Here is a 17,345-nt window from a genome sequence, read left to right on the forward strand (position 1 = left end):
AAAATGGGTGCTCCATGGGTAAAAGAAATATCTATCAGTTCTACTTATTAAATAGTTAGGGCCAAATGGCTAAATAAGTATATACACCGTAACAATTTCATAGCTGTTTGAAAAAATAATAAATATAAATTGAAAGAAAAAAGTCCTATTTTTATTTCATCCTTAAATGACCACCACTAGTTACTAATGGAATGTGTGTACTTGTTGGTCTATGCACAGCTTCTCAAACCTTGGAATCAGATTGGACACCACCACCCTCATATCGTGTTCCACACTGATTTCACACAGCACCTGCTTTATATCACACCAACCACCAACTTTGCAAAGATATGATGTCATTTAATGGAATGTAGCTTCATGTTGAAACTGTGAACTGCCTCGAGCTCATACTTTGTGTGGCCAACAGAAACTGAGTGTCATAGTTTTCTTTGAAAATTTAAAATATTCCACACTGCTCTTACAAATTCCCTGCAGCACCCTAGCGTACCATGGCACACGGTTTGAGAACTATGGTGCTACTTTGAATGTAGCACTTCCCAAAATTATTTGCAGGTTTTCTCAGGCAAATCTACTAACATAACACTGGATGCAGCATGGAGAGAGAATATCCAAGACTCCTTCCTGCAGAATCAGAAGCTGCAGTTCTATGGCAAATACTCCTGGGTATTGACAGAGTGAGCGTGCTTAACATTTGCATTCTGAGCATACAGTGCTGCTTCCTTATTTTTAGCTGTCAGCAGGTGGGCCTTCTCTGACTCCAGACCTTGCTTCTAAAGCCTACATGCCTCCCAGACAGTGTATCTGGAGATTTGGATGCCTAGCATTGCTCCTACCCAGCCATACTTAGGACAGGTATACTGGCCTCCCTCAAAATGTTTATACATGCGCAGCTGAAGGCAGACGTTTGTGAAGCCAGTGGATGTTTTCTGAATAGACTGAGACATTTTAGAGAAGATCCTTTGTACTTAAGCTGGGATTTTTCAGCAGATATCTGGCTAATGCCAGGTCATCCTCAGAAATGGGGGTTTATTCCAAGGATCCCCAGTCTTGGGACAGCACAAGACCCATCTCTACAGATTTTTGGTTACTGTGGGTTTCAGGGCTTCTGAGACCAGGAGTGTCAGTGGTCTCATGACATGTAGCAATAGCATGAGCTCTGGGACCTGCCTTCTTTGGGCATCCCATTTCCCAGAGAGTGCTCCACAGCACCCCAGCCCACAGGGTGCTCTAAGAAAAAAAGAGCTTATGACACAGACACTTAAAAGCACAGAAAGCCCGTGTTTTGTTTTGTTTTGTTTTGTTGTTTTTTTTGCAAGTTTCCGTTTTAGAAGCTCTTGATGCAATGCAAATGGGAATCACCAGAGAGAACGTGTGTCTGTAGGGGTGTATGTGTGTGTCTGTGTATTATGTGTGATTATGACTAATGTCCATCAATTACCTGCAAATGACTAGACAGTGCCTGTAATGATAGTTCTGTTTTTAGCTTAATGGTTTATGTATCTAACTAGTGGTTGCTGTCTGGAGTAAGGCTGCTGGCAAATCAAAACACTATTTGCCAAGCCTGTCAGTGTGACAAATGTTGCTTGCATTTACTCTTTTATTCCCAAGGTCAATTGACATGTCTTTTTTTATATTACTGTTTGATGTGCTAAGAGCCTTAAATGAGAGCCATCCGATAAAGGCCCAATTTGCTGTATTACTATTTATTCCTGGATAATTCTCTATTAGTTGGGCTCTTGAAGATTTCAGGGAAGTGACATGCATGGATCATCCTCAGAAATAGGGATTTATTGCCAGGATCCCTGGGTCTTGGAACAGCACAGGGACCATCTCCTTGGCCTTTCGGTCATCCTGGGTTTCAGGGCTTCCGAGACGAGGAACATCGGCAGCCTCGAACATTGTGACTTGCCTTGTCTGGGCATCTGATTTCCTAGAGGGTGTGCCACAGAACCCCAGGCCATACGCTCTAAGAATAAAAGGGTCAAATGGGTTGGGAGCTCTCGGCATCATGTATTCCTGTCTTGCAAGTTTGCTATTCACTTATTAAATGCCTCCACAAGCACTTTATTTTTGTTTATTTTCTGAAAACTCCTTGCCTAACTTTGTTTAACCCAGCATTTCCCAATTCTGTTTAACTGACAGACACACTAGAATATCCTTTGCAGAACAGTCTAGTATTTGTACTTTGCAGACGGATCTGGTTGTGGTCATTGTCACCCTCTGTGCTGGGGGTCCCCGTGACCACCCCCAGCTTCCATGATGTGCTAGAAGGACTCAGAGGAGGCAGCCTATAGTCCTCATGGCTATGATCTGTCACGGTGAAGGCTACAGAGCAAAACGGCCATGGGAAACCGTGCACGGGATGAAGTCTGGGGGAAACCCGGCACCAGCTGCCAGGAGTCCTTTCCCAGTGGGTTCACACAGAACGTGCTTAACCGCCCAGACAAGGAACTGTGACGACACGTGTGAAATGCTGCCCCCAGGGAGGCCCACCGGGGACTGAGTGCCCAGACTTTTTCCTGGGAGCAGGCAACATAGGCACTGTCTGCCCGGCATGTACCGAAGTTCCAGACTCCCAGAGAGAAGGCAGGTGTTTAGTGTGAACCGTAATGTTCATGCAGATAGTTTAGGCCACCGTACCAGTTCTGGGAAAGGTGGGGACCCTCCCGAAATCCACATTCAATACTAGCCAAGGCCAACCTTGTAAGCTGGCTTCAAACAACAATAATCAGGCCTTTTCTGTCTACACTCTGATGGGTGAATATTCATTCATTCATTCATTCATTCATTCATTCATTTTATATTTGCCTTAATCAGCTTGGCTGCTATAACAAATGTTCCATAGACTGGGTGGCTTGTAAACAACAGAGATGTATTTCCCATCACTCAGAGACTGACCTGCAAGGTCAGGGGGCCAGCACGTGAGGATCTAGTGAGAGCTATGTTCTGGGCTGTAGACTGCCAACTTCTCCTTGTACCTTCACATGGTGGGGAGCAGAGATCCCGTTCAAGTATCCCACGCAAGAGAGCTCCACCCTCACAACCTCATTTAATCCTAATTACCTCCCAAAGGCCCCACCTTCTGATTATCACACATGGGGGGGAGTTGACTTTCAACATAAGAATTTGGGGGAGCATTCAGTTTATAACACTATCGCATCTGGTATGTGCTATATACTAGTGATGTAGAGAAAAACCCTAGTCCTTGCCTTCAAGGGACTTATCATCGGAAAGGAAAGACAGATACATCCCAAGTAATTCAATAAGAAAATCAAGCCATTATAGTTGGAATGAATATTGCAAAGGAAGAAGTACTCTGTCCTCTGAGAACGTTGATCAGGGATCCTTCTGCCTTTTCCCAGAGGAGGTAACAACGTTCAATCTGAGACCTGAGAAGCTAATGGGAGATGGGTAGGTGAGGTTGTTGCAGTTTGGATGGCTAAGGAGTGGGGCAGTGCATGCAGCCCTACGAGCAGCTGATGCAAAGTCCCTGGGGTGGGAAGAAACACAGCACATTCAAGAAAAGTGTACAGGCCAGTATGGGTGGAGGGGAGAGAGATGTGAGCTGATGCAGAGAGAAAGGCAGGCCAAGTAATGCAAGGACAAAGCCTTGAGCAGCATCACCCAAGGGGCGTCCTGTCTGTGTCATCCCTGGGAGCGGATAGATCTCTGCTTTTGCTTGAGGCGTGGAGCTTGCAGTCACAGCGGCGTTTAGGCAATGATCTGTCCCTGTCCTCAGAAGGCTGCCCTGTGCCCCTTTCTGTTGGGAACCGAGAGTAAACAAACTCTCATTTCGCTGGCAATCCTCTCCTGATCTGCTGGCCTCACCACACCTGAATAATAATAAAAGCTACATTTGAAAACACCGTGGTAACAAACAACCCTCAAATCTCAGTGGTTTAACTCACCAAGTTTATTTCTTGCTCAAACTGTAAGTTCAAGAACAGCTCACAGGGACTCTGCTCTCTGCTGGGTGGAGTCACCCAGAGACCCAGGTAGTCAGGGACCTGGGATCACTGCAGTGGGGGAATTGGGCAAGAGGTGCAGAGGGTCCTCAAGCCTCCCTCCCAGAAAGAGCACACTCCACTACTACCCGCGTATCCTTGGCAAAGCCAGTGCCATGGCCAGACCTGCCCTCAGCCACGGTGTGTACGGGAAGAAAGAAGAGCCAGGGGGACGTGCTGAGGAGCACCAGTGACTTCCCACAGGGACCCATGAGGATGCAAATAGATTGGTCTGGGAGGTCAAGGACGCCTCTTTCAGAAGCACTGAAATGTTGAGACATTTGTGACGAGATTTGAACAATGAGAGGGAGTTTATTAGCCTAGGAGGTGGAGGGGATGCGAGAAAGTGCTGTAAAAAGGAAACAGCGTGTGCAAAGACCCTGAGGGGGGCGGGTTGGCATATTGAAGGAACTGAAGCCAGGAGGGGAGTGGGGAGAAAGGTGAGGGAAGAACATTTTATCACTGACAGTGTTTGGAGTGCAACCTCATGGGAAGCCTCCATTTTATTATCATTTTCAAATTCTCCACGGGAAATGCACCCCTTATTGCCTGCATTCTGGGCTGACCACCACCCCTGCCCTTGACCAAGGAAGACTGGAGGGGCCGGAGCCAGGTGGGATACAGGGCAGAGACTCTGGCAGAGGCTGAGTCTTCCAGGCTGTGTGGAAGTCACTATGGGTCCTGGCCTTAATCTTAAGAACAATGGGAAGCCATTGGTGGATTCGGCACTGGGAGAGTGAGAAGTTTGGGGTCTTGAACATCACCAGTGTCCAAGAGCCTGAGTGACTCTGGGCATGGAGGCAGAGCAAAGAGAAGGTTCTTGAGGAGCGGGAAAGACAGGGAGGCTTGAGAAAGCAGAAGAGGAGTATTCACTTACATCTGTGGCCATGCCACCAGGCTCTCCTCTGCACATTTTAGAATCAATGGGGGAAGAGAGCCAGCAGCGGGAGGGGCTCTTGCTGGTCTTGTCGTCCTCTTAGCCCATGTCTCTGATAAGTCTGGATTCCACTCTTGAAGGATGCCTCACTCCTTTCAATATGGTATTTAGATGCGTCAGAGAAACGATGGAAACTTCTGAAAGTTTTATTTGCTTATTCCGACACGCGGCATGGTACCTCTTCCTGACTGTGAGGTCATCAGTGTGTCTCAGATTTATTCAGCGATCAGGAGTGGGTGAGGGAAGAGCGGGCACGGGGGCAGGGGAGTGATGATTCAAGGATCCAGACGGGAGATCCAGGCTTTCAGCCCCCCTCCAGCATTAGCGTTTTTGAGGAATTCTCCATGTTAGAATTGATCTACCAAGGCTGGGAAAGAAAGAGCAGAATGGTAAATATCTGATTAGAAAAAATGCCTTGTAAGCCGCAATTCCATATATTGCAAGCGATAAAACTGTAGTTGTTTGTTGACAGTGTACCTTAGCTATGCGCAGCCTGGGTTGACGTTAGCACCAAGAAACTAGGGCCTAGGAACCTTTAACGGCAGCTCAGAAATATCATGGAAGCAGCCTCGGTGAAGTGTGAGAGTCCTACGTGAAGCTGTATGTTGTTGAAGGAAGAGTTTCCCAGACCATCTGGGAAGGGCACCCAAGGGCATAATTCTGGCGGACACGGGTGAGAGGCAAGTTGCAGCTGCTGTGACCTGGGCCCATTTGGAGGTTGGAGACACCTAGGGCCGGTTGGGATGGGGCCTGGAGAGCAGAGGCAGATAGAGGTCTGGCCCCAGTGGGGACAATTTGATATTTTAATGGCAGGATCCATTGGGGGCAGGAATCTGTCATTGGCAGACATTGCATATCTGGGTGTGGGCATGTCGGAAGGAAGCCAAGGGACAGGTGAGTGGTGGCTTTGGGGCTGGAGTATGGTTCTGGTGGGCAGGGACCCAGCCAGGCTGCAGGTATGTGTGTAGTGGGGGGTGGGGTGCAACGTAGGAGCTGGATTGTACATGAGGCACCTGAGGAGAGGGGCCTGGCAAAGACCAAGTAGGAGCTCAAGGCTCAATCTAGGTAGGCCGAGTTTAGGTCAGAACTAATAATGGAGGACTCAGGTGCTGTCTGATAGAAACATAGTGTGAGCCATAAGTATAATTTTTAAAAACTTTAAATTTAGAAGTCATTATAGATTCATAGAAAGTTGAAAGGGTAGTACAGAGGTTCCATGTACCTTTCCCAGTTTCGCCCAATGGGTACATCTAATGTAACGATAGTAAAATAGCAAAACCAGGAGACTGACAGTGGCACAGGGAATATGCATACGACTTTGTCAGTTTGTCACATGTGTGCATTTATGTAACGACCACTGCAATCAGGATACACACCTGGTCCATCGCCACAAAGATCTCCCTCGTGCTACTCCTTTATAGTCACCCCACTTCTCTTCCTCTCCTTATCCCTTACTCTTGGCAACCACAAATCTGTTTTCCATCTCTCTTTTTTAAAGATTTTATTTATTTATTTGAGAGAGAGAGAAATCACGAGCGGAGGGAGGGGTAGAGGGAGAAGCAGGCTCCCCACTGAGCAGGGAGCCCAATTCGGGGCTCCATCCCCAGACCCTGGGATCACGAACCGAGCCGAAGTCAGATGCTTAACCTACTGAGCCACCCAGGTGCCCTGTTTTTGATCTCTTTAATGTCATTACAAGAATCTGATATAATAGAATCATCTGGTATATCATCTTTTTTTTTCTTTGAGAGAGAGAGAGAGCACATGCATACACATGAGCAGTGGGGAGAGGGGCAGAGGGAGAGGGAGAGAGAGAAAATCTTAAGCAGGCTCCACACTTAGGGCTGAGCCTTGTGCGGGGCTCAATCTCATGACCCTGAGATCATGACCTGAGCTGAAATCAAGAGTGGGACACTCAACTGACTGAGCCACCCAGGAGCCTCTGGTGTGTCATCCTCTGAGATGAGCTTTTTTTTTTTTTTTTTTTTCCACTTAGCATAATGCCCTTGAGATCCATCCAAATTGTTATATGTATGAATAGCCCATTCCTTTTTATTGCTGAGTAGTGTTCCATGATGCGGAGGTGCTCTGGTACGTGGAATGGTGTTCATCATTCACCTATGCAGGGCATTGGGGTCATTTCCAGTTGTTGATTATTACCAAAAAAGAAAAGCTATGAACAACTGTGTACAGGTTTTTGTGAGGACACAAGCTTTCATTTCTCTGGGATGAATGCCCAGGAGTGTGACTGCTCAATTGTATGATTGGTGTATGTGTAGACTTTTTTTTTTTTTTAAGAAATGTCCTGTTTCCAGAGTGTACCATTTTACATCCTACCAGCAATGTCTGGGAGATCCACTTGCTCTGCATCATTGTCAGCATTTGGTATTGTCACGATTTTTATTTTCTCTGTTCTAACAGTATGTAATAGTAAGTAGCTCACCTTACTACATGGCCTCACTTTGCATTTCCCCAATGGCCAGTGATGTGGAACATTTCTAATACACTTGTTTGCCATTCTTATATCTTCTTTAGTAAGATGTTTCTTTTTGTCTTTTGCTGACTTTCTAATTGGCTTATTAAATCTTTGACTCATTGTCAATCTTCAGGGAAAAGCATTCAGTCTTTCACCATTAAGTGTGAGGTTAGCTGTGGGATTTTTGTAGATGTTCTTTATCAAGTTCAGGGAATTTCCTTCTATCCTTAGTTTTCTGACAGTTTCTTTTTTTTTCCCATCATGAATGAGTGTTGAATTTTGTCAGGTGTTTTTTCTGCATCAGTTAACATAGTTGTGTGATTTTTCTACTTTTGGCCTGGTAATGTGGTGGATTACAATGATTGACTTTCACATTTTGAACTAGCCTTCCATCCTTGGAATAAACTTCACTTGGTTGTGGTATATAATTATTTTATTATATCGCTGAATTCTCTTTGCTAATAATTTTTAAGGATTTTTGTGGTTATATTCATGTGGGATATTGGTCTTTAGTTCTCTTGATTGGGACTGTCTTTGGTTTTGGTATCGGGGTAATACTGATTTCATAAATGAGTTTGGAAGTGTCCTTCTTTTCCCTATTTTTGGGAAGATATTGTGTAGAATTAATGTTATTTTTCCTTTCTATGATTGGTAGAATTCTCTAGTGAAACCATCTGGGCTGGTGTATATCTTTTTGGGGATTTTTAAAATTACTAGTTCAATTTCCTTAATAGTGATAAGGCTTTTCAAATGATCTACTTCATATTGGGGAGCTTAGAGTAGTTTGCGCTTTTCAAGGAACGTGTCCATTTCATCTAATTTGTCAAGTACATGTGTATAATCTGCAGGATTTCCTTATCATCTTTTGATAACTGCAAGATCTGTTTTCTGTAACCTTTGCCAAGTCTGGATATTTGCCAATGTGAGAGGTGAAAAATGAGTCTTGTGGATTTAGTTTCCGTATTTTTTATATTAAGTAGGTGGATCATTTTTCTGTTTTTGTTTGTGTCCTTTTTTCCTTTTTACTTTTTCATAATTTGTAAGTGTTCTTTATAGATTATAAATGCTCACCCTCTTCTTGTCATATATATTATAATCTTCCCAGTTTGTATTTTTCCTCCTTTTTTTTCAGTTTCTTTTGCTTTGCTACATGCTTTTAATTTTCACATAATTAAGTCAATCAATATTTTCCATTAATGCCTCTGGGATTTCATGCTGTCTCCATCAGTAATCAATTGCAAGAGATAGAACCCAAATCAAACTAGCTTAAGCAAGAAAAAAAAAAAAAGAAGAAGGAAGGAAAGGAAAAATGGATGGATAGATGGAGGAATGGCTGGATGGAAGGATGGATGGATGGATGGAAAGTAGGAAGGAAAGAAGGAAGTAAGCAAACAAACAAAGAATGTTGGCTTATGTAATTGGGCACTGCAGAGGTCGATGTCTCTGCATGGCTGGATTGAGGATCTCAACAATACATCATCAGGGTTCTGTCTGTCTTCTCTCACTTTCAGCTTTGTCTGTATCATGTGGGATATCATTTTGTAAAGCAGCTAGGCTCTGGGTAATGATAAGAAGGCTACTGGCAGTCCCAAGCTTACATTCTAATGATTTAGAATCCAAAACTAAAAGCTCTCAGAATCTGTATATCATATCCCATGGAAGGACTCAGAATGATCCTGTTTAGGTTATGTGCCCTCCTTCTCCATGCCTTGAACTGGTCCATAAAGATGAGGGATATGCCGTGATTGGTCATTTGCCCAATTCTGTAGCAGGTGAGCAGGTGAGGTATTCTGTGCAGCAACAGTGCCCTAGAAGAATGATGGTAGAAAGCAGGAGCCAAAGGAGTCCTTTAAACATGTCACTCTTAGAAAGACCTTCCCTAGCATAAGATGATACAAGAAAAAAAATAGGCTGTTTTTTCCTAATATGTATGTTTCACTATTTTACATCTAAATTTTTGACCCATGTGAGAAAGTGAGGGAGACAGAGACAGAAGGCCAGGGGCCGGGAGAGGAGAGATTATGGGGTGATGTAAGCATCTTTTGCTGGAGGCTCTTATACCAGAAGAGAACATGACCTTGGAACTTCTTTGGTCACCCGTTTCACAGCTCCATCACTTTCCTTCTCTGTTCCTTGAGTTTATTTTGAGTTAACACGAATCCTATAAGATTGGGATGGTGGGAAAGGCAAGGGCTTCATCTAGCAGAGGGCTTTTTGCAGTGGGCATTAACACATATCTGATTCAACGTGTCTGAACCCAGGGTTCATGATTCCAGGGGACATCTGGGCATCCAGATATTATATGACAGTGGGAGGAATAGAGCGGGATCTGGGAGCACCACAGGTATCCCAAACTACTTGAAAATGAGGGTAAAGGTAAACCTTGAGTTCCCTCCCAGAGCCCTGACTGGGGTGCAGCGAGGCAGGGTGAGCCTCGGGGAGGAGATAAAGGACAGAGGCAGACAGGGGATCGGCCCCCTTACCACCTCCTCTGTGCATACTCAGGTCACGTGTGAGGGACCCAGCCGCAGACACCTGCTCTCCTAAAATATGTTCCCAAGAATTAAGTAAAAGCTTCTTTATTTTATCTTTTTAACATTAGAAGAATCTTTTACAAATGATTCTCTTGTGTTGCAAATGAATTATCTCAAGTTCAACAGTTCTGTTTCACCTCTGTTTCTTTTTCTTCACTGAACTCACAGGAAAAAAAAAATTAAGCATTTTAATTTTAAAAGCATGTACAGTATGATCCCATTTGTATGAAATTATTTCATTGACGATGGTCCCATCTGTTGATCCCTCCATTTCTTTGTATGTCAACTGTCAAGAACGGTTATTTCTAGATTGCATTGGTTTTTTGTTTTGTTTTGTTTTGTTTTTTGCTTTCATCTTTTAAAAATAATAAGCTACCATTTTTATAAAAGCAGTAGACTTATTCCTTTTAAAGAATAAAGTCTGTGATGAGAAGCATCCACCTTCTGCTACTTACAGTTGGGTATATTTTCCTCAGTATCCAAGTGAATGTTGTCTTTTGGCAATTATTAGTTGCCAATTTGTGGTGAAGTCAACCCAGAGCCGCAGAGGACCTCGGCCAGAAAGGGGAGGGACGAGAGAAGACACCCAAAGAGGAGAAAAGAGAAGAGACATAAATGAGGCAGACCTCCGGGCCAGGGGATGGCCTGTGGCTTTGGGGCGGAGGGGCCTCCACTTGTCTATGACAGAAGACTGCTGCTTGTCACCACCTCGGCTCCGTCACCTCTTTGTCCTCGGACACCTTGCATATGCCTGGTGTTAGGCTGCTTTCATATCCCTCCCCGGGCCGAAATCAGCATTGTGCATCCAGCAGGCGCTCGATAAACGCTTAATGGATGCTCATTTCCCAAGGGGTCATTCTCCCTAAATGGCACCTCTTTGTCTTTCAGGCTCACAGGCTTTCAGCTACCAGCTTCCATCGTCAGCGCAGCCACCACCCTCTCTCTACGCCTCGTCAGTGACTATGCGGTCAGCGCGCAGGGCTTCCACGCCAGCTATGAAGGTAGGTGCCTCCCGGCCTGGCTCCAGGGGCCTGGCGTGTGTGGTCAGAAGGGCTGTGGGCAGGGCCGTGTGGCTCTCAGCTGCAGGGGAGGGGTGTTCCTGATTCAGAGCTTCCTCCTGTCCTAACAAGGCTGCCTACTAACCAGTAACTCGGTTACCTAAATTGTCCATGCCATGTTCCCAGGAAACTGAAAATTGAAATCAGAGCTCAGCTGCAGTCATTTATCCTGAGGGTCTGGTAACATCCTACTTGTCTGTCCCCTAAATGTGTTTGGTTGTGTTTTTATTTTTTTAATTCCGTTTTCTATCGGGCTTAATTGTATAAGGTATCTCTGCTTGGTTTTGGAAATAAGAAAGATAGAAAGTCTAAGTAAAAGAAATACAATAAGTAGCTGAGAAAACACTTCTGCTCCATCTTGTCACTGCCGAGAGTCAGTGTTAGATCATTCAGAGAAGAAAAATCCGTTTTTCCTCAATAGCACAGATTAGGGTTTCTTGGTTTGAGTTATGCAAATAATTTCCACTTCTCTCAGCTTGTTTAAATTTGGTGTTGGCATTCAAATTAACACTAATATCTTCAGATTATACACTATTATTATTAACTTTATTATATTAGTTCAGAAGGTGGTACTTCTAGATCTCTGTCATTTCCCTGGGAAATTTACATCTCATTAATAGGTAATTGTGCTGCTCTTGGCTAAGACCCACACTGCTATTTTGTGTTGAGATCATTAATAGGCATATTTTAAGACCATTAATGATAATTAATAACAGTAATGACATAACATCCTAGTAAAGCATGCCAGTTATTTGAAAGCTTTCTTATCTCCAAGAACTTAAAGAATAAGTGATGCTTTTTCAAATGGAGCTATAACAACATAGAAACAGATACTGCCTTTGTCCTGACTAGGAATAGACTATGGAAACAGGGCAAGTCCTACTTCTTTGGGAAAATCCACCCGTGGTAGCCGGGGTGTGGGGCACAGAGTTTGATGCTTTAACCTGAGCGTTTGAGGACTCCTGAGAAAGGTCTCAGTTATTTTTAACTAAAGGTTCCTGAGAAGGCTCCAGAGAAAATTCTGCATGCCTTTAACTGATAGTTTCTGACATAATTCCAGATCACTTTAACTGAGGGCTCCTGACATAACCATAGTCACCTTTAGCTGAGGGCTCCTGACAAAGACCTAATGGTCTCTAAAGGTCTCTTGAGGTAGCCCAATTTCTTTAGAAAAAAATGATCAGTTCCTCCCAGTATCAAGTCTGTGATCTTGGTCATTCTAGCTACATCTTCACCCCAAACCTTTGTCCCTGAACCCAAAGTAATTCTCTCCAAGTTTGAGTTACAACCTCCTTACCAAGAGATGCCTCTTCAGAAATCCCTTACAGCCTCTCTGGTCACAAGTTCCTTCTACAGCATGTTGGCCTTGGGGAGACTGGATGTGTTTGGGGATGGTGGTGGCAATGAGTCAGGGACACCAGAGTTGGTGTCTGCAGAGATGCTGGGAGGGGCTGACGCAGGGGGCCCTGGCTGGACCCTCACGATGTCCTCAGTCCGCCGTCCTTTTAGATGCTTGTCTGAGGCCTGGGCTTTCATGAGTGTCCTATTGATCTCTGCCCATATTGCCCCCTCTGGGAAACAATGCCAAGCACTTTTCCACCAGGCAGAGCAGATCTGAGATTATAGTCACTGATATCGTTTAAATCAGAGGTGGTATGTAGCCTGGGAATCATGGGCGGGGCTTATAGTTGGACATCAAAGGTCTATAAACCCCTTGAAATTAGGGGCAAATTCTGATATTTAAAAAAAAAAATTTTTTTTTTTTTTTTTTTTGAGAGAACAGGTGCTAGCGGGGGGGGGGGGGGCAGGGGAAGAGGGAGAGGGAGAGAGAGAATCTTAAGCAGGCTCCACGCCGAGCGCAGAGCCTGACACGGGGCTTGATCTCACAACCCTGAGATCATGACCTGAGCCGGAATCAAGAGTCAGATGCTTAACTAACTGAGCGCCATTCTGAATGTATATGGATGTGTGTGTGTATGGGTGTGTTTTCTTTTTTTAAGGAAGGATCTAGAACAGAGATCAACAAACTCTGGCCCGCTGGCTAAATCCAGTCCATGTTTGTTTTTGTAAATAAAGTTTTATTAGCATGCAGCTAAGCCTATTTGTGGCCGTGTTGTCTTTGACTGTCAGCCTGCACTACAACTTGAGTCTCGCTACTGCCAGAGACCACGTGGCCTGCAAACCCTAAAATCTTTACTCTATCATCCTTTACAGAGAAAGCTGGTTGACCCTTTGTCTAGAGCTGTGCTGTCCAGTGTGGTCGCCATTAGCCACATGGAAATATTTATATTTACATTACTCAAAATGAAATAACACTTAAAATTCAGTTTCTCAGTCCCATTAGCTTCCTATCGAGTGTTCAGGAGCCACATGTGGCCACCATATTGGACATCACGGGTAGAGAGCATCACAGGTAGCAGGGCATGCTACTGGACGAGCTGAGCCAGAGCTTCCATCAGCTTCACAAAGCGTCTGCGATTCAAAAGAGGTCGTAAAATAGTACGGTAGAGTAGAGGCTGATGGGTCCCCCCTTCCACCTGCCTGGCATAGAGGAGGGAGCCCAGATGCGAGGGGGCTCAGCATTCTGCTGCAGGACCAATGGGCCAGAGGAAGGGCCTGCCCTACCCCAGCCACATAACGGTGTCACTGGTGGTAAGAGGACAAAGCCTTGCGGGCAAAAGGCCCACCCACGCAAACCCCGGACCCGTGCACACAGGTTGCTATAGCTGAGTCCCCGTGTGGTCACCTGGGCAGGGTTTCTTCCAGCTCCGGTCTGTGTGGCTGCTGTCTTTGTGTGGCCTGGCAGAGTGACTCAGAGACGGGTGTGCTAATGAGGGAGCCAAGCACAGAGAAGCCGAGATCCCATGGATCTGGCCTGGGACTGGCCTCTGGGGCGACCTGCGCATCCGGAAAAGTATGAATTGCACTGACTTCTGGAATACCCCAAGTGGAGGGGTGGGGGGTGGGGGGTGGGGAAGGTGGGAGGAGCCAGTAGGGGCAGCCGCCGCTGGGAATAAACCACGTGCTACCTGTATTCACCATGGTGGCCTGGGCCTGACTGTCACTGGGCTTATCAACAAGACGCCAGATAATCCCATCTTTGCGGATTTACTGATAAACACTAGCTTCTTAGGCTTGTAACTGACTAACTGACCTTGGGCAGAATTTTTGGAACTACCTGGGCCTCATTGAAGGGGGCGGATCTAGTAGTCAGAACGACTCTGAAGATTTTGGCTTTCCGGGGAAGAGGTCAGCTCCATTGCAGAGTGCACCTTAGACAATTGTGCTGGACAAGTCCTAGACAGACAGGGTCCAGAAGAGGAGCCCCCCCGCCACGAGGCCGGGCTGCCCCCTGCCACGATGGCCCCCTTGCGTTCTCTAGTCAGGATGTTGCCACATCCATTTAGAAAACATCTGGGTCCTGCTCTCGGTAGCTCCCCTTGGCCAACGTCCCTGAGAGTCCACTATCAAAGGGAGTTTGTCTCCTCCACTGCATCAGGAGCATGGAAAGTGCCGATAAGGGGCTGAGCTCCTGCGGAGACTTTGGAGAGAGGTGAAGTCAGGTGAAGAATGTCAGCCCACGGCGGCTGGCCCTTCAAGGCAAAGATCAAAAAAGCCAGTCGTCTAACCCTGAAGAGGACAGGAGATGCTTGATTTGTAATCCCCGGGGACAAGAGCGTGGGCTGCGGCCTCGGACCAGAGGGAAAGGGATCAACTTGTATTAAGCGCTGACTGTATGCCAGGCGCTTTACATACATTTTCTCACTTAATCCCCATGGCAGCCCCGCGGACAGACATTGCTATCTCCATCTTACAGATGTACGGGCTGTGTGCTCCTCAAGAGTTTTGTGTTCAGCTTCAGGCTACTTGATGGCCAGGAGTTTTTCCGTGGCTTCACTAAAGACTGCGCTCCCTGCAAAATTCCTGGAGTAGGGCAGAAATGGGTGACTCCATTTCATGGGCGGGTAAACTGGAGCTAAGTCAGAGGCAGGGGGAGGACCCAGGAAGCCTGCCTCGGCTTCAGCACCCCTCCTGGCTGGTGTGGGTCATCCTGGGGAGGCAACAAGAGATGTGTCCAGAACCTCTCAGCTAGGGTTGCCGGATAAACTCAAGGATGCCCAGTTAATTGGAATTTTAAATTACTCAAATTAAAAATCAGAATAGTTAAAGTAGAAGTCTATCCCAAACATTCCATGGGATATACTTATGCTAAAAACTTGTCCATGGTCCATCTGAAGCCCGAATTTAACGGAGAGTACTGTGTATTCATTTGCTGGCTCTGGTAACCCTATTCTCAGCACTGAGTCCCCATAAGTCCTCACCCCATTCACTCCCCACCCCCCTTCCTGACTTCCAGATCTGCCCCTGTCCTGCTTTGCCCACCTAGGGTTGCCCATCCTCCACAGAGGGTCCAGCCTCCCCTCTGCCAATCTGGCAAGTGTACATTTAGACAGCTCTCCGTGCAGGCACATGGGCACCTGCACAGGGATGCAGATCCACGTGCCTTTGGAGTTATGCTCTATATTCAGTTCTGTAGTCTGGTTAATGAGGATGGCGTTTTTCTATGTTAATAAAAGTAGCCCTGCTTTGTTTGTCCTTCCGAATGAATATCAGCAAAGGAGCCATTGTGGCTTGCATATAGCACAATTATTTAACCAGTAGTCTTCTGTGGACACTTAGGTGAAGAACATTCTTGTACATACAACTTAAACCCTCATCTAATTATCTTCTTAGAATAAATTCTTGGAAGTGCAATTGTTGGGTCAAAGAGTGGGTAGATTTTACATTTTAATGCATAATTCCACAGTGTTCTTGGAAAGGTTATGTTGATACACACCTCCACCAACAGCACATGAGGGCCTAGCCCTCTGCCCCCTACTTTACCTACGTTGCATGTTGGTGAGTTTTAAATCCATTTCATTGATTAAAATAGATAAGAAATGAAATCTCATTGGTTGTTATAATTTCTGTCTCTTTGATGACAGGGAAGGTCGAGCACCTGTCTTCGCTTAGTGGCCTTTTGTAGATCATTTTGTAAATTGCCTGTCCCCCCCCCTGCCCATTTTTCTTTTGAGGTGTTAGTATTTTTTCTTATCTCTTTTTTTGTAAGTGGGTTTGCATATTAAAGATATTAAAGTTATGGGTTTCCTTTTGATGTGTGGGATTTTTAATTTTTATGCCACCGATTTTAAATTAAAAAATTTACTTTTATGATCTACCTTTGGTGTCATGTTTGGAAAGGCCTTTTCCATGCCATGATCAGATAAATATTCATTTAAATGTTCATCTTATTCTTTTGGAGTTTTATTTTTACATTTTACTTTTAAATCCTATTGGAATTCAGCTGTGTTTGTCTTGGTTTCAGTGGCTATTTCTGTCTCTGGCCCTCCAATGCTCTGCCCTGCCGTTTCCCTCTTTGAGTGTGTGGAAGTCCCTTACTTCTCAATTTGTCCAGAGTATGACTCTCCCTGATGTTGTCTTTGGGCATTATTTCTCCCAGCCTAGCCGCCAGGCTTCTCGCCTTCTCCACACACAATCTGAAAGACTATGGGATTGTTTCTGTCTATTCCAGACTCATCAGCATGTAAACAGGAGTTATTATAAGCAGACCAGAAAAGTCAATTAGATGAGAGTCTCTGCAGGTTTTAAATGCCCAATCCCGGGTGCACCTTTGCGTTATCGGACCATTAATCCAGAGTCGTCTGTCTGACACTTCCGTGAAGGAGAACCCATCCCTGAGTGCAGGGTCTCAGTCGATCAGATCTATTTTCATCATCCAGATCTGAAAACAGGTATTTCTGCTTAGCTAACTCTGACTGTCATCTTGGAATCCCACTATCAAAATATTGTAGGCTGCCTTAAAAATCAGGCCTGTTCTTTTCCCTTAGTATCTCCACAGAATCTAGAAGGATGAAGAACCCTTATTCTTGCCAATTCCCTGGTAACTGTTAAGGGGAGAGGTGGCATCATACAATGATTAAGACTCTAGGTCCTGAGTTCATACGTGTCTGGAATCAAAGCCCATATCCGCCATTCACTTGCTGTGTGAACTTGGGCAAGGAATTTCTTTTCTCTGACCTCTGACCTCCCCATATGTGAAATCAGGGTAAGAATATGCTTCACAGAGTTGTGAAGACTAAGGAAGAGAACACACAAGTCACACGATGTGTCCAGGACCCTGGCCAATATCCCTGGTCCATAAATGTCCGTGGATTCACGAAGTTCCCCTCATGCTAACCTAACTCGCCTGAGATTATCTCAGGAGATGGGAGAAAAGATGATGCCATCACCAGAGGTCACAGTCCCAGCTCCACCCCAGTCCCCTGGGCTCCTGAG

General features: G+C 45.4%; 1 protein-coding gene across 1 annotated transcript in view; it reads left to right on the forward strand.

The window, feature by feature from the left end:
• CSMD2 (CUB and Sushi multiple domains 2) overlaps positions 1-17,345 on the forward strand; it is a 587,452-nt gene that overhangs the window by 91,716 nt on the left and 478,391 nt on the right. The window contains exon 3 of the mRNA XM_035019158.1: positions 10,840-10,952. Coding sequence (XP_034875049.1) covers positions 10,840-10,952 — 113 coding nt within the window. The remainder of the gene's footprint in view (positions 1-10,839; positions 10,953-17,345) is intronic.

The sequence above is a fragment of the Mirounga leonina genome, unplaced genomic scaffold (genome assembly GCF_011800145.1).
Source record: "Mirounga leonina isolate KUSES-001 unplaced genomic scaffold, KU_Mleo_1.0 Mir_173, whole genome shotgun sequence".
NCBI lineage: Eukaryota > Metazoa > Chordata > Mammalia > Carnivora > Phocidae > Mirounga > Mirounga leonina.